General features: G+C 50.6%; 1 protein-coding gene across 4 annotated transcripts in view; it reads right to left on the bottom strand.

The window, feature by feature from the left end:
* Positions 1-13,631, bottom strand: part of RHBDL3 (rhomboid like 3) — a 58,010-nt gene that overhangs the window by 27,749 nt on the left and 16,630 nt on the right. For 2 of the 4 annotated variants that reach the window (XM_025361351.1, XM_025361352.1), the window contains 3 exons: positions 12,141-12,299; positions 7,889-8,113; positions 2,345-2,493 (listed from right to left, as the gene is read on the bottom strand). In XM_025361351.1, the coding sequence (XP_025217136.1) occupies positions 2,345-2,493; positions 7,889-8,113; positions 12,141-12,299 (533 nt within the window). The remainder of the gene's footprint in view (positions 1-2,344; positions 2,494-7,888; positions 8,114-12,140; positions 12,300-13,631) is intronic. The other 2 variants (XM_025361353.1, XM_025361354.1) reach the window with 1 other exon arrangement.

Genomic DNA, 13,631 nt, shown 5'->3' with positions numbered 1-13,631 from the left:
ATCCCCCGGGAAGCTCCCAGGGGATGCTGTATGTCAGGGAGTAACAGCCTTTAACAGGGAGCCTGGGCCCTGCCTGGGTCTCCGCCTTGCTGCTGGCCACAGGGCCCTGCCTGGAGGCCCAGCTGTGCTGCAGAGGAACTGTGGGCAACACATGGGCACCTGCTTACTCAGGAGTGCACCTGCGAGGTAGTTCAGGCAGGTTAGGCTGTGTCCTAAATTCCTACTATGCTAGAATCTTCTACCCACCACTGACTGCTACCTAAAGGATTCTAGGGAGATTAGAGGTGTCAGGAGAAGTCACTGGAAAGAGAACTGAGTGACAACATCAGATTCCCAGGCGGAGGGGCCTTACAGGCTTTTCTAGAACCATGCCCTGTTTTACAGTCTCAGAACCTAAGACTAGCAGAGGCCAGGGGAGGAACTCAGGGCTCCTGCCTCCTAATCTGAGCTCTTCTTTACCACACTGGCTTCTGGATTCCCAGGCCTACAGTGTGTCTCTGAGTAACAGGTCACTTTTTTTTAGGTGACTTTTTTTTTTTTTTTTTTTTTTTGAAACAGGGTCTCACTCTGTTTCCCAGGTTGGAGTACAGCGATGCAATCTTGGCTCACTGTAGCCTTGACCTCCTGGGCTCAAGCGATCCTCCCACCTCAGCCTCCAGAGTGGCTGAGACTACTGGCAAGCACCACCTGGCCTGGCTAAGTTTTTTATTTTTCGTAGAAATAAGGTCTCACTATGTTGCCCACGTAGATCTCAAACTCCTGGCCTCAAGTGATCCTGCCACTTTGGCCTCCCAAAATGCTGGGATTACAGGTGTGAGCCAATCAATACACCTGGCCAACAGGTCACTTTGCTGCGATCTCCCTAGATGCTGGCCAGCTGTCCCTATCTCCTATCTACTGCTATCTCTGTTACACCAGGCAAGAGCCCCTTGTTCAAAATCCATAGACCTGGAGAATCCTCCCAGGACTCTTCCTGGCAGGCGTTGACCCATCAAAGGAACTACTGGAGAAAGGCCCATGGCCAGCCCTCTAGGCCTCAGCTGCGGGCATCCAAGCCCTGTCCACTGTGAGCACACTGTTTTTGGCTCCAGGAGGCAGAGGACGGAGCAAGGAGGCTTTGGCTATTCTCCTTCCTCAGCCTGAGGCCCCAAGAGAAGTCAGGGGGCAGTCCTGCAAAGAAGGCAGACAGTCCCAACCCACGTGCGGCCACTGGCTTGGGATGCCTGGGCAGGGAAATCCCCGTGTCTATTGTCACCCCTGGCTTATGAGTGGATGTGAGTGAAGCATGACAGCCATCCTGCTGCTCCTTATCCCTGTGAGATCGAAGCCTGGGGCAAGCCAGACAAGGTGAGCAGCCTATACCAATGGTAATCTTCGCCCGAGCAGAGGCGTTCATTCAGGTCTCTTCACCAGAAAGCACCCTCCCCTGCAGGTGCAGCCAATTCGCGATTAGCTCTTGCACCTGCTTTAGAGGCTCTGGGGAAGGGAGGCTCATGGGTCAACCCTCTTGGTCATTGCGGGTCTTTCTGCTGAGCAATGGGAATGATGGCGTCATTGGGGCCAGAGTCACCCCCTTCCCAGTTCCCACTCCAGGGCCAGGCACCCCCAGGGCTTTCTCCAGGCTAACTGTGAGCTCCTTCACTTCTCTGGAGAGGCTGCAGAAGAGAAGACACCACAAAGGCTTGGTGTCTGGGGTCTCTCCTCTCCCATCAAAGGGCTTCTACCATATGAAAGCCTCCGGACTGCTGCTCAAGGGACATGGACCTGGGTGGTCACCTAGCCAGCTGGTAGGTTTTTATCATGAAGTGGGAGGCACCAGTGAAAACTGATTGTGCTCCAGCCCCAAAATAGGCTACAGGGCTCTATAAATAGAAACCATAATTATCGCCAGAGTTCCTCAAGAAGACCCTCTATCTAAATGGAGACCAGACTGGGAGGAACTCACACACAGTGAGGGCACTCACACAGTTATGGACAATAAATCTGGTGGCTTGACATCCCTTTTTGCTCTAGTGGCCAAAGCAAAAGCTCTAGGAAGCCACTAGGAAGCACTAGAATAAATTTTCAAGCCACCTCTAGCAAGTACATGGAATCAAATGCTGTGTATGTGTGTGCTGTTCTCACTGCTGGCTTTTAGCATTTTCCTTCTTATATATTTTTCCCTTTCCCATTCACTCTCAATAATTTACATAATTTTGGTATTAAATGAGTTTCAAGCAGCCATCTCAAATCCTGTGTCCAAGTAGATAAAAATAAACTAAAAACTATATTTCAATCCAGGCTATCTTGGCCACTTGTTTTTCTGTAGGGTCTTTTGACAGAGCAAAAGAAGACAGGTACTCACCCTGCATGCATGAAGATGTATGTCAGGTAGCGCCAAGCCTGTGCTCGCAGCTGTGGGTGGTAAACCAGGGAGTTCTTCAAGTAACGTGGATGAGTTACCTGCAGTACAAATTGACCTAGCGACACCCCATTGTAGAGGAAAAAGGCAACCTGGACAGAACAGAGAGAGTCTGTTACTAGGTGCACACTGCCCAGGAAACTTCCTGTTGTGCTAACTAGCACTGGGAGTCCCTACGGGAAGTTATCACCTTTCCTTCTCAGAGAAAGAGGGATACCCCACAGTCAGTACCCAACTGAGCAATTTTTTTTTTTTTTTTTAGATGGAGTTTCGCTCTTGTCGCCCAGGCTGGAGTGCAATGGCACAATCTCGGCTCACAGCAACCTCCGCCTCCTGGATTCAAGCAATTCTCCTGCCTCAGCCTCCTGAGTAGCTGGGATTACAGGCATGTGCCACCACGCCCACTTAATTTTGTATTTTTTAGTACAGATGGGGTTTCTCCATATTGGTCAAGTTGGTCTTGAACTCCTAACCTCAGGTGATCCGCCCACCTTGGCCTTCCAAAGTGCTGGGATTACAGGCGTAAGCCACCATGCCCGGTCTAAACTGAGCTTTTAACCACCCTTCACCCACTTCTGTTTGCTTATTTTGTGTCAAATGGAAACAAAATGGTCCTGGGGTCTCTTTGTCCACACTTCCTCCATGCTAAGTAGAAAGGATTTGGAGGATTTTGAACTTTAATTCCAGTAATAACTCACATACCCACTTGGGAGATGACAAATTCCACACAGGTTGATTTCTTTAAAAGCTATAGTGAAATAAACATGAAATTTACCATCTTAATCAGTTTTTTTGGGTTTTTTTTGAGACAGGGTCTTGCTCTGTCGCCCAGGCTGGAGTGCAATTATGCAATCTTGGCTCACCGCAACCTCCGCCTCCCGGATTCAAGCGATTATCCAATCTCAGCCTCCCAAGTATCTGGGACTGCAGGTGTGCACCACCATGCCCAGCTGATTTTTGTATTTTAGTAGAGATAGGGTTTCACCATGTTGGCCAGGCCAGTTTAGAACTCCTAACATCATGTGACCTGCCCACCTTGGCCTCCCAAAGTGCTGGGATTACAGGCATGAGCCACTGAGCCCGGCCTTAATCAGTTCAGTGGCATTAAATGACATTCATGTTGCTGTGCTACCATCACTGCTATCCATCCACAGAACTCTTCATTTGCAAAACTGAAACTCTGTACCCACTGAACAATGACATCCCACCCCCTCCTCCCCTCCAGCCCCTGGCAACCACTATTCTACTTTCTGTCTCCATGAATTTGACTACTCTAGGTACCTCATATAAGTGGAATCATACAGTATTTGTCTTTTTGTGTCTGGCTTATTTCACTTGGTATAATATTTTCAAGGTTCATCCATGTTGTAGCATGTGTCAGAATGATCCCCCCCTCTTTTTTTTTGAGACAGGATCTCGCTCTGTTGCCCTGGCTAGAGCGCACTGGCGCAATCTCAGCTTGCAACTTCTACCTCCCAGGCTGGTCTTGAACTCCTGGGTTCAAGCGATCCTCCTGCCTTCTCAAGTGCTGAGATTACAGGCATAAGCCACTGCACCCAGCCTTCCCTTCCTTTTTTTTGAGATGGAGTCTCGCTCTGTCCCCCAGGCTGGAGTGCAGTGGCATGATCTCAGCTCACTGCAACTTCTGCCTCCCGGGTTCAAGCAATTCTCCTGCCTCAGCCTCCCAAGTAGCTGGGATTAGACGTTCGCCACCATACCCAGCTAAGTTTGTATTTTTAGTAGAGATAGGGTTTCACCATGTTAACCAGGCTGGTCTCGAACTCCAGACCTCAGGTGATGCACCTTCCTCGGCCTCCCACAGTGCTGGGATTACAGGCGTGAGCCACCGGGCCCAGCCTCCACTGTGAACATAGACCACATTTTGTTTATCCATTCGTCTACTGACGGACACTTGGGTTGCTTCTACCTTTTGACTATTGTGAATAATGCTACTATGAATATGGGTGTATCAATATCTCTTCCAGTCCCTTTCAATTCTTTTGAGATATAGTCAGAAGTGGAATTGCTGGATCATATGGTAATTCTATGTTTAATTTTTTGAGGCAACGCCAGACTGTTTTCCATAGCAGCTGCACCACTTTACCTTCCCACCAACAGTGCACAAGGGCTCCAGTTTCTCCACATTCTCACCAACATTCCACAGAAGTTGATTTTGCACACGTGACTGAAGCATACTTGTTTAATCTCTAAAAGGGTATTTATCTTAACTCTTTTTTTTTTTTTCTGGGACTCCTGCTAAAATGTATCATTTACGTCCCTGTGTTCTTAATCAGGGCATATGCATAACTGTTTAAGAATATCTCAGGTACGAGCTGGGCGCGGTGGCTCACACCTGTAATCCCAGCACTTTGGGAGGCTGAGGCGGGCAGATCACGAGGTCAGGAGTTTGAGACCAGACTGACCAATGTGGTGAAACCCTGTCTCTACTAAAAATACGAAAATTAACCAGGCTTGGCGGCAGGCGCCTGTAACCCCAGCTACTCAGGAGGCTGAGGCAGGAGAATTGCTTGAATCCAGGAGGCGGAGGTTGCAGTGAGCCAAGATTGCGCCACTGGATGACAGAGTGAGACTCCGTCTAAAAAAAAAAGAAAGAATATCTCAGGTATTGATCTGGGCTGTAAGAGTGATATTTTCTCCAGCAACCCCAGGAAGATGGCATTTTTTGTTTGCTTTTGTTTTTGTTTTGAGATAGAGCCTTGTTCTGTCACCCAGGCTGGAGTGCAGTGGTGCAGTCTCACTGTAACCTCTGCCTCCTGAGTTCAAGCAAGTCTCATGCCTCAGCCTCCCGAGTAGCTGGGATTACAGGCACCCACCACGACACATAACTAATTTTTGTAGTTTTAGTAGAGATAGGGTTTCACCATGTTGCCCAGGCTGGTCTTGAAATCCTGACCTCAATGATTCACCCACCTCAGCCTCCCAAAGTGCTGGAATTACAGGTGTGAGCCACCACGCTCAGCCAGGATAGTGTTTTTGCTCGTATACCCAAGGCTCTATTTTTTTGAGACAGAGTCTCACTCTGTTGCCCAGGCTGGAGTGCAGTGGCACTATCTTGGCTCACTGCAACCTCTGCCTCCTGAGTTCAAGCAATTCTCCTGCCTCAGTCTCCCCAGTAGCTGGGATTACAGGTACCCACCACCACACCTGGCTAATTTTTGTATTTTTAGTAGAGACAGGGTTTCACCATGTTGGCCAGGCTGGTCTTGAACTCCTAACCTCAAGTGATCCGCCCACCTCAGCCTTTGAAAGTGCTGGGATTATAGGTGTGAGCCACTGCGTCCGGCTAAGCCCCCCAAATTCTTGTATGCCTTTTCCTTTTTTTTTTTTTTTTTTTTCTTGAGACAGGATCTCGCTCTGTCACTCAGGCTGGAGTGCTGTGGTATGGACACAGCTCACTGCAGCCTCGACCTCCTGGGCTGAAGCGATCCTCTTGCCTCAGCCTCCCATGTAGCTAGGACCACAGGCATGCACCACCACACCTGGCTAATGTTTTGATTTTTTGTAGAGACAGAGTCTCACTTTGTTGTCCAGACTTGTCTTGAACTCCTGGGCTCAAGAGATCCTCCCACCTTGACCTCCCAAAGTGCTGGCATTACAGATGTGAGCTACCGCACTCAGCTAATTATTGTATTGCTTTAAGATTCAGGTCTGCTTTAAACTTTTCTTTTGTCACTTCCTTCACTGCCAGGCTGTCGGCTACTATTTCTTTTCTTTTCTTTTTTTTTTTTTGACATTTATAGAAAGTTGGTTTTAATTTTTTTTATTATTATACTTTAAGTTCTAGGCTACATGTGCATAACGTGCAGGTTTGTTACATATGTATACTTGTGCCATGTTGGTGTGCTGCACCCATCAACTCGTCAGCACCCAAATTGCTTGCTGCTAGTGGACCCCTTTGTTTCTTCGCACCATGTCCCTCCTATTTTCTATTCATTATGGAATCCGAAAGCCAGGTTACTTCTTTTGTATAGAAGGCAAAAGCCTTGGGCGTTATAGCACAAGGGCTTTGAGATCGTTATTTCAGCTATTTGAGCACTTCCCAGTTTCTTCTAGATTGGCGGTTTGGGTTTACATAGCTGAGGTTCATACGAAACAATCTAGACACAAAATCACTCCTCTTGATCAACCTGGGCAAACTGAATTCTCTGGTCCTCAGTTTCTTTATCTGGAAATGGGTACCAATACCCAGACTTCCAGAGTGGCCATGAGGTTTAAAAGTGATAAACTATACACAAAGAGCCAGCCCCTTGCCCGGCACACACTTAGAGAAGGAAGCTATAATTAGTGTCGAGTTAAAACCTTCTGCGCTCAGCCTGGGAATGGCTTAGTCCCCTGGTAGCTGTATTCTCCTGGGCTCTCTGAGGAGCTGTTCTGTCCACCTAACACCATGAGGGTGGCCTGGCAGCTAATCCTGCTTCCAAGGCATCTTGTTATTATTGGGCCTCAAATAGAAGTTAATAAATAGACCAACACAGTAAGCACTTGAAGAACAAGTCCAAGAATATCTCAGAAAAATCGCAACTTCAACATGTACTTGGATGAAGCCATAACAACAAACAGGGGAACGCTGGCCTGCAGACCAGATATTCTGACTTAGAAAAAAAGAAGAAGGATGCCGTGAAGCTTAACGATCCTGCCGTTTGATTAGGCAGGAACTTTACAAGAACATATGCAGAGGCGGTAATTAGGCCCGTGGCTTTGGAAGAGAAACAGCGGAGATCATCAAATCCCAGAGTGAAGCCAAGCATCCGTTCAGGAGCTGGAGCTGGGGTGGGCTACACAGGTTCTTGAGCGGAGAAGCCAAAAGAATTGAGTTTTATCACACATGGGCACCAACACAGCGAGGGGTACCTTTGGATTCTGTTGCATAAGCAATAGAATTTAGCATAACAATAGGCACAGAGGATTAGGATTCCCTCAGGGGAGAATGTTCTTTAAAAATGTTAAGCCCACATTTACCTGTTCACACTCCCTCCCAGATGTGTTTGTATGATGCTTTTGTGTTCAGAAAGCACCACAGCCATTCTCTCACTATAATAAAGGTGTCCTGGGAGAGGGAGTGCAGGTCTGGTTATTTCTGATTTTCAGGCGGGAAAATGGAGCAAATGACTGGTCCACATTACCCACCTGGGGAGGAACTAAATAAACTGGCTTTAATGAGTTAGCCTGGCTAGATCTCCCAAGTCAATGAACTTATGACATCGTTTTTGTTGCTGTTGTTTTGGGGTGGGTGGGGGGCAGTGGTCTTATGGGGATTTGGCTGCAGTCAGTATTGTTGGAAGTAATAATCTTTAGAATATCTTTGCACTGACTTGCAATACAACTATTATTTGATCCTCAATCATCGCCCTCCAATGGAAAAGAAATGTCCCTCTTCCCTCATGATCTGTGTCATCCTCTTGGCTCCTCTCCCCATACCCGCCACTCCCCAAGGCAGAGCGACCCCCTCCCCACCCTTGTTCTTGCCTCCAGCAGCGTGACTGTGATCATGAACCAGGGTGGGGGGCAGCAGGTGTAGCTGTCATAGTACCACTTGCGGTCAATTTCCCGGGGCAGGGTCTCATAGGCCACGTGGCGGATGAGTCGTTGAGACAGGCTCAGCCCCTTCTCCTCCAGCAGAGCCTTGCTGCTTAGCCTGCGGTTGCCCTGCAGGATGGCTTGGCGGAAGCTGTTGGAACGCTTGTTGCTCATCTGTGCAGGAAATGGAATTGGGAGAGGGTCAGAGCTGGGGTCCAGCGGAGCCCCCCACCCACTTCCCAGCCAGCATGTTCCTTGCACCAGGCCTGATCCCGCATTTCTCTTTCTCCTCTAATAGATAATAAGAAGCAACATTCACCAAGGTCTTGTTAGGTGTTGGGGTTATTCTCAGCCCTTCATGTCTTTTGGCTCATTTGATGATCACCAGTCTTCCCGTTAGATAAGGACTAGTAACATCCCCATTCTACTGGATTAGGAAACTGAGACACAGAGAGCTTTAGGAATCCATCAAGTTCACACCCAGTAAGCCTCCAGAGCCTGTATTTGTGTTCACTATACCTTCCGTCATCCACTCATTCATCATCCGTCCATCACAATTTACTGAGCAACTCCTAAGTGTCAGGCTTATTACCAGGCACAGGGAGGGATACGGTGGTGCTTAGGACAGATTAGTAACCAGCAATCACAGTTCAGATGGCTGCTGTGGGAGCACACAAGAGGGAGCCCAATCCATTCCTAAGGGAGGTCAGAGGTCAATCAAAAGATGAGCAGGAGGCAGCACCCTCAGACACACTAGCTTGGGAAGAGGCAGGCAGCCCTTGGTTTGCAGAGAGGCTCCCAGAGCCAAAACCCAAGCTGTGCCTGGGGAAGGTCACCACTCCTGAGGGCCTTCACAAGACCTGCAATGCCTAGCAAGCCCAAGGACTGGCTGCAGAGCTCCACCTGGAGACCTGCTCTATCCTCAGCGGCCTGAAGCTTCCCTGACACATACTGGGTAGAGCTCTGGCAGCCTCACCCAGTGGTCAGCCTGACTCCGAGACCAGAGGTGGCCTTGCTGACTCCTGGCCTCCCGAGGCCTCCATTACCTCCCACCTGCCTTCCATGGCCAACTCTAGACCCTTCTCATGGGGAGAAATCCTAGAGGTATGGCTCTCCCAACCCCACACCTCAGCTGTCCCCATGTTTACTGGTGTGGGGATTATCAATGTATTCCTGGGACTCTGGGCCCAGCAGTAGACATCAGGCTAAACCCGAAGGCAGGAGCCCAGTGGGCTGGTGAGGTGAACCAGGCCAGACCATAGCACAGGGGTTGTAGGCCTTGTCAGAGGGCAGGTGGCTGGGGAGGATCTAGGTTCAGACCACGCCAGGCAGTGTGGACTTCCATCTGTAGGGTCCCTCTACCTCACATTCCTGAGCTCTGCTGTGTCTCACAGTTAAAATCTAGCTTAAAGTTTGCCCCCTCCAGCAGGTTGTCCCAGATGAACCTTTTCTAACCATTCTCTGTCCCCATCCTCTCCACGCATACAAAGCTTAGATCTAGTTCTTCTCAATGGCCCAGAAGCTCTGTAAATGTAGGCCAGGGTTAGGGTCCTCGTGCACACTGTGAGTCCAAGACAGGATCATGTTGTCAGATTATTTTGTGGCCACTCTTACCTGTCTCTCTCCCAGTCCCTGAGGATGCAACTGCACAGGGGCATATGCACAGCGCACACACACACACACACACACTCACACACACATACTCTCTCACACACACACGGCCCCGGGGCCCTGAAGACCCATGGTGAGAGCTGGCTTAGCAGGATTACACACTCACCATCCACCTGTGTCCCTCACGTGCCCAGTGCTGTGCTGGGCACAGTTGTGACCATGGGCTCAGGCCTCATGGAGCTTACAAGGGGAGACAGAAGTGTAAAAACAGCAAAAGAGGGTGCCATCGTAGTTATTTGGCGCCCCGTATTATTTTGACATTACAAATACGGGTACTGAAACTACTCACTGGAGAGGGTGAGTAGTTTCCCCAGGTACTCATACTTAATAAACCACAGAGTCAGGACTCAAATCCAGATCTGCCTGACTCCACAGTCCACGCTAGCCCATACGGACCTGTTGTGCCAATTAGATAAAGCAGCCTCTTCTTCTGGATGGGTGCACCCATGCCAAGCCTTGGGGAGCAAAGTCCAGGCCAGATTTCAGTCTCCATCATCTCTCAGCTAGGCACCCTTGTACAGTATACAACCTGCACACTCACACATGACTACCCAGGCTGCTCGGCTGTAATGCAGTGTGGCGGTCTGTACTATGAGAGAGGCCTGGGCAAGGCACTGTGGGGGCTCTGAAAAAGGTTGACTCACTCTGCCTGGATTGGGCAGGTAAAGGCTCACAAAGGATGCAGAGGAGTTTACCCGGTGGAAGAACATTAAGAGACATCAAAAACATTCAAATACTTTTATTTGATCCTTGCAGCAACCCTAAAGAGGGGATCCTTTGGCTTCATTTTACAAATGGGAAAAGCCAGGCTCAGAGGCTCTTTCCCAGTGAGTGGCAAAGGCAGAGCTAGACCAGCACCTGGGTTTGCCAGACTCCAGGTCCTCAGCTCTCTGCTCTACTCAGAGCTTCCCCTCTGGTGAGTCCCTTCTTTGTCTGCTCTCCAGGGCAGCCCTGCTCATACGGATCCAGTGCAGAATTTGAACAGAGAAATCCCAGAAATCCCAGCAGTAACAAGTAACTGGCTGTCCTGAGCTGACACAGAGGCTCCATTGACCCCTGGCTGGAGAGAAGCCACTCCTGGCCCCGCGTGCCCGACTCTGCCCTATGACCAAGCAGGGTACCTTGCAACAAACACACAGGTGCTAGGGCTGGGGCTGTGGATGAGCCTGGGCAGGCTCAAACCTTTGGCCTGGTCTTTGGCTGCACTGCCGGGTTCCAAGTCACAGGACTCACCCCCACTGCCTATCCTGTGAATCCTGACTGCCCCCTCCCCTGCTCAGCTCAGCTCCATCCCTTGCCCTCCACAAGGTCTGCTATCTGGGTCCACTCTGAACAGCAGTCGATTCCTCCACTCCTAAATGCCCCACAGCAGCTCCCTGCAATCACGCCAACCCTTGGACCAAGGCTGGCCCTCAGCCAAGAGGTTGTTGAAACATCTCCTCTTCCTGGGCATCCACATCAGAGCACTCATGTGGCACAACGACAGGCTCCAGTGGTGGCAGCTCCCCCATCACTGGTGCCCTTGAATTCTAGGAGCCTGGGGCGCTTCACACAAGTTATTTCACTCTCACTCCCTCCATGGGTGACACGAAGAGAGGTGACCAGCTCCATCTCACCAGTAGGGAAACCCAGCAAAAACTGTGGGTCTTATTTTCAACCTGCTTGTTCATGCCACTTTTTTACTGATGTCACCTGCATCCCATGGTGGGTAAAATACTGCCTGCTTAACCCCACTGAACCCCAGTCCACAGCAGCCCCTGAAACAGCACAGCATTAACCCTCAGTGAGGGGAAGTCTCTGCTCTGAGATACGGGCCGCTGGGCAGGATTCATGGGCCTCTCTTCTCCAGCCTCTCTGGCAGCCCAGGGCATCTGCTGAGCAGATCTGCTGAGCTCTGGCTCTACCACGTGCTGCACTGACGCTCCTGGCCCCCACTCCCCAGCCCCTTCTCCTGCCACTAATACCCTACCTACTCCCAGTCCTTCATTTTGGTGGAACTGACCCCACTCGCAGCTCCAGGGGTGGGGGCTATGATTGGTTTAACTCAATCTACCCATCCTACTGACCCAATCTAGGCCAATAAGAGGGAGAATATACCAGGCCTTGTGCAAGAGCTACCCCAAGAAAGATCTCTCTCTCTCTCCTCTCTCTCTCTCCTCTCTCTCCCCTCCCCTCCTCTTCTCTCTTTCTCTGTCTCTCTCTCTCTCCTCCGCTCCCTCCCTCCCTCCTTTTCTCCCTCCCTCCCTCCCCTCTTCTGCAAGGTGCAGCCTGAGGGTAGGAGGGCTGGAACAGCTGCTGCCACAATGGGAGGGTCTGAAATTGCCTTGAGGATGGGCTGACAAGGCAGAGGGCAGAGCCTAGAGACAGAGAGAAGATGAGTCCTTGGTGGCACACTTTTACCTGCAGAAGCCTGGACTTTTTCAATGCTGCAGACCAGCAGATCCTTTGAATTGCCTAAATCCTTTAAATGTGTGGAAGCCACAACCCTCAAACAGGTCCCTCCCAGCACCCAGGGCCCCAAAGCACTCACTAGGCTGATAAAATCATGGTAGCAGATCTGCCCATCCGCGTGGCTGTCGGCAAGGGCCAGGAGTACCTCCCTTTTGTGAGGGTCCAGCTTGGAGCTGTGGCTCTCCAGAAGACTCCGGAACTTGCCTGTGCTGATATAGCCTGTGTTCCCAGGGTCAAACTGAGGGAAAAGCAGACAGCAGCGGGGTCAGCAGGGCACCACCTCCTCTTCACACTGATGTGGGTGCCCCGATCTCCACTGCTATTCACTGGCTTTAGTCCCCAGCCCCTGGCAAAGAGTCTCAGTCAGTGTCTGGGAGGTTTCCAAGGACCTCCCTGGGAAACATCTAAATAGGAATGACAATCACTTGAAGTCCTAGAGGACCTGCAGACCTTCAGGATCACCCAATCCAGCCATCTCATGTGGATAAGGAAACTGAGGCTCAAAGAGGTTAAACTGCCTCCTCTCACCATGGAGAGGGAAGCACAAATGAAAAGGCAATGGGTGGAGGAAGATGAGAAACTTCTGGGGCCTGGAACAGGGGAGAGGACAGCAGGAGAAGGACGTTTCAGCTGTGACTGGCAAAGGGAAAGGGGACTGGGCCAGAGGGACTCCAGGGGGGATGCCAGAGGGCCCTGGGGAGCAAGAAGCACCGCCTTGCAAGTCCTTCCGCCCCTGGCCACCCTCCCACAGCCCCTCCCACACACCCAGGCAGGGAGGATTGGCGGGGCTCCCCAGAGACACTCTGCTCTGTGGTTTTTGTTTTGGGGGGTGTTTGTGCGTGCACATGAGTGTGCATCTGTGTGTTTTACACCATGCTCTTTCATCGTTTGCAGCTTTGCACATGAATCTGCCTGGGATTCCCTTTCTTCCTTCGTCTCCCTGGAAGACTCCGACTCACCCTTCCTGACTACTCAGATGTGCCCTTCTCTTGGAAGGCTCCCCTCAGGCATGGCCTCTTCTTACTGCGCCCTCCACTCTGTCCAGACCTCTGGGCCTCCAGCCCACACCGGTGTCTGTCTGCTTTTGCCTCCTCCTTGGACTGCGCACCTCGCAGATGGGTATCACAACTTATTCCCAAGGCTTAGCACAGAGCCTGGCATTATCAGCACTCAATCAAGATTTGTTGGATGAATAAATAGTGGGTGTTCAGATGACCAGACAGGCACTGATTTTCCATGAAAAGCCTCATCGGTTCAGTTAGAAAAGGCAGGATCAGGCCGGGCGCGGTGGTTCACACCTGTAATCCCAGCACCTCGGGAGGCCGAGGCGGGCGGATCACGAGGTCAGGAGATTGAGACCATCCTGGCTAACACGGTGAAATCCCATCTCTACTAAAAATACAAAAAATTAGCTGGGCCTGGTGGCAGGTGCCTGTAGCCCCAGCTACTTGGGAGGCTGAGGCAGGAGAATGGCATGAACCCGGGAGGCGGAGCTTGTAGTGAGCTGAGATCCGGCCACTGCACTCCAGCCTGGGCGACAGAGCAAGACTCCATCTCAAAAAAAAAAAAA

Source organism: Theropithecus gelada, chromosome 16, assembly GCF_003255815.1.
Source record: "Theropithecus gelada isolate Dixy chromosome 16, Tgel_1.0, whole genome shotgun sequence".
Classification (NCBI taxonomy): Eukaryota; Metazoa; Chordata; class Mammalia; order Primates; family Cercopithecidae; genus Theropithecus; species Theropithecus gelada.
This window is presented reverse-complemented; position numbering and strand designations above follow the sequence as displayed.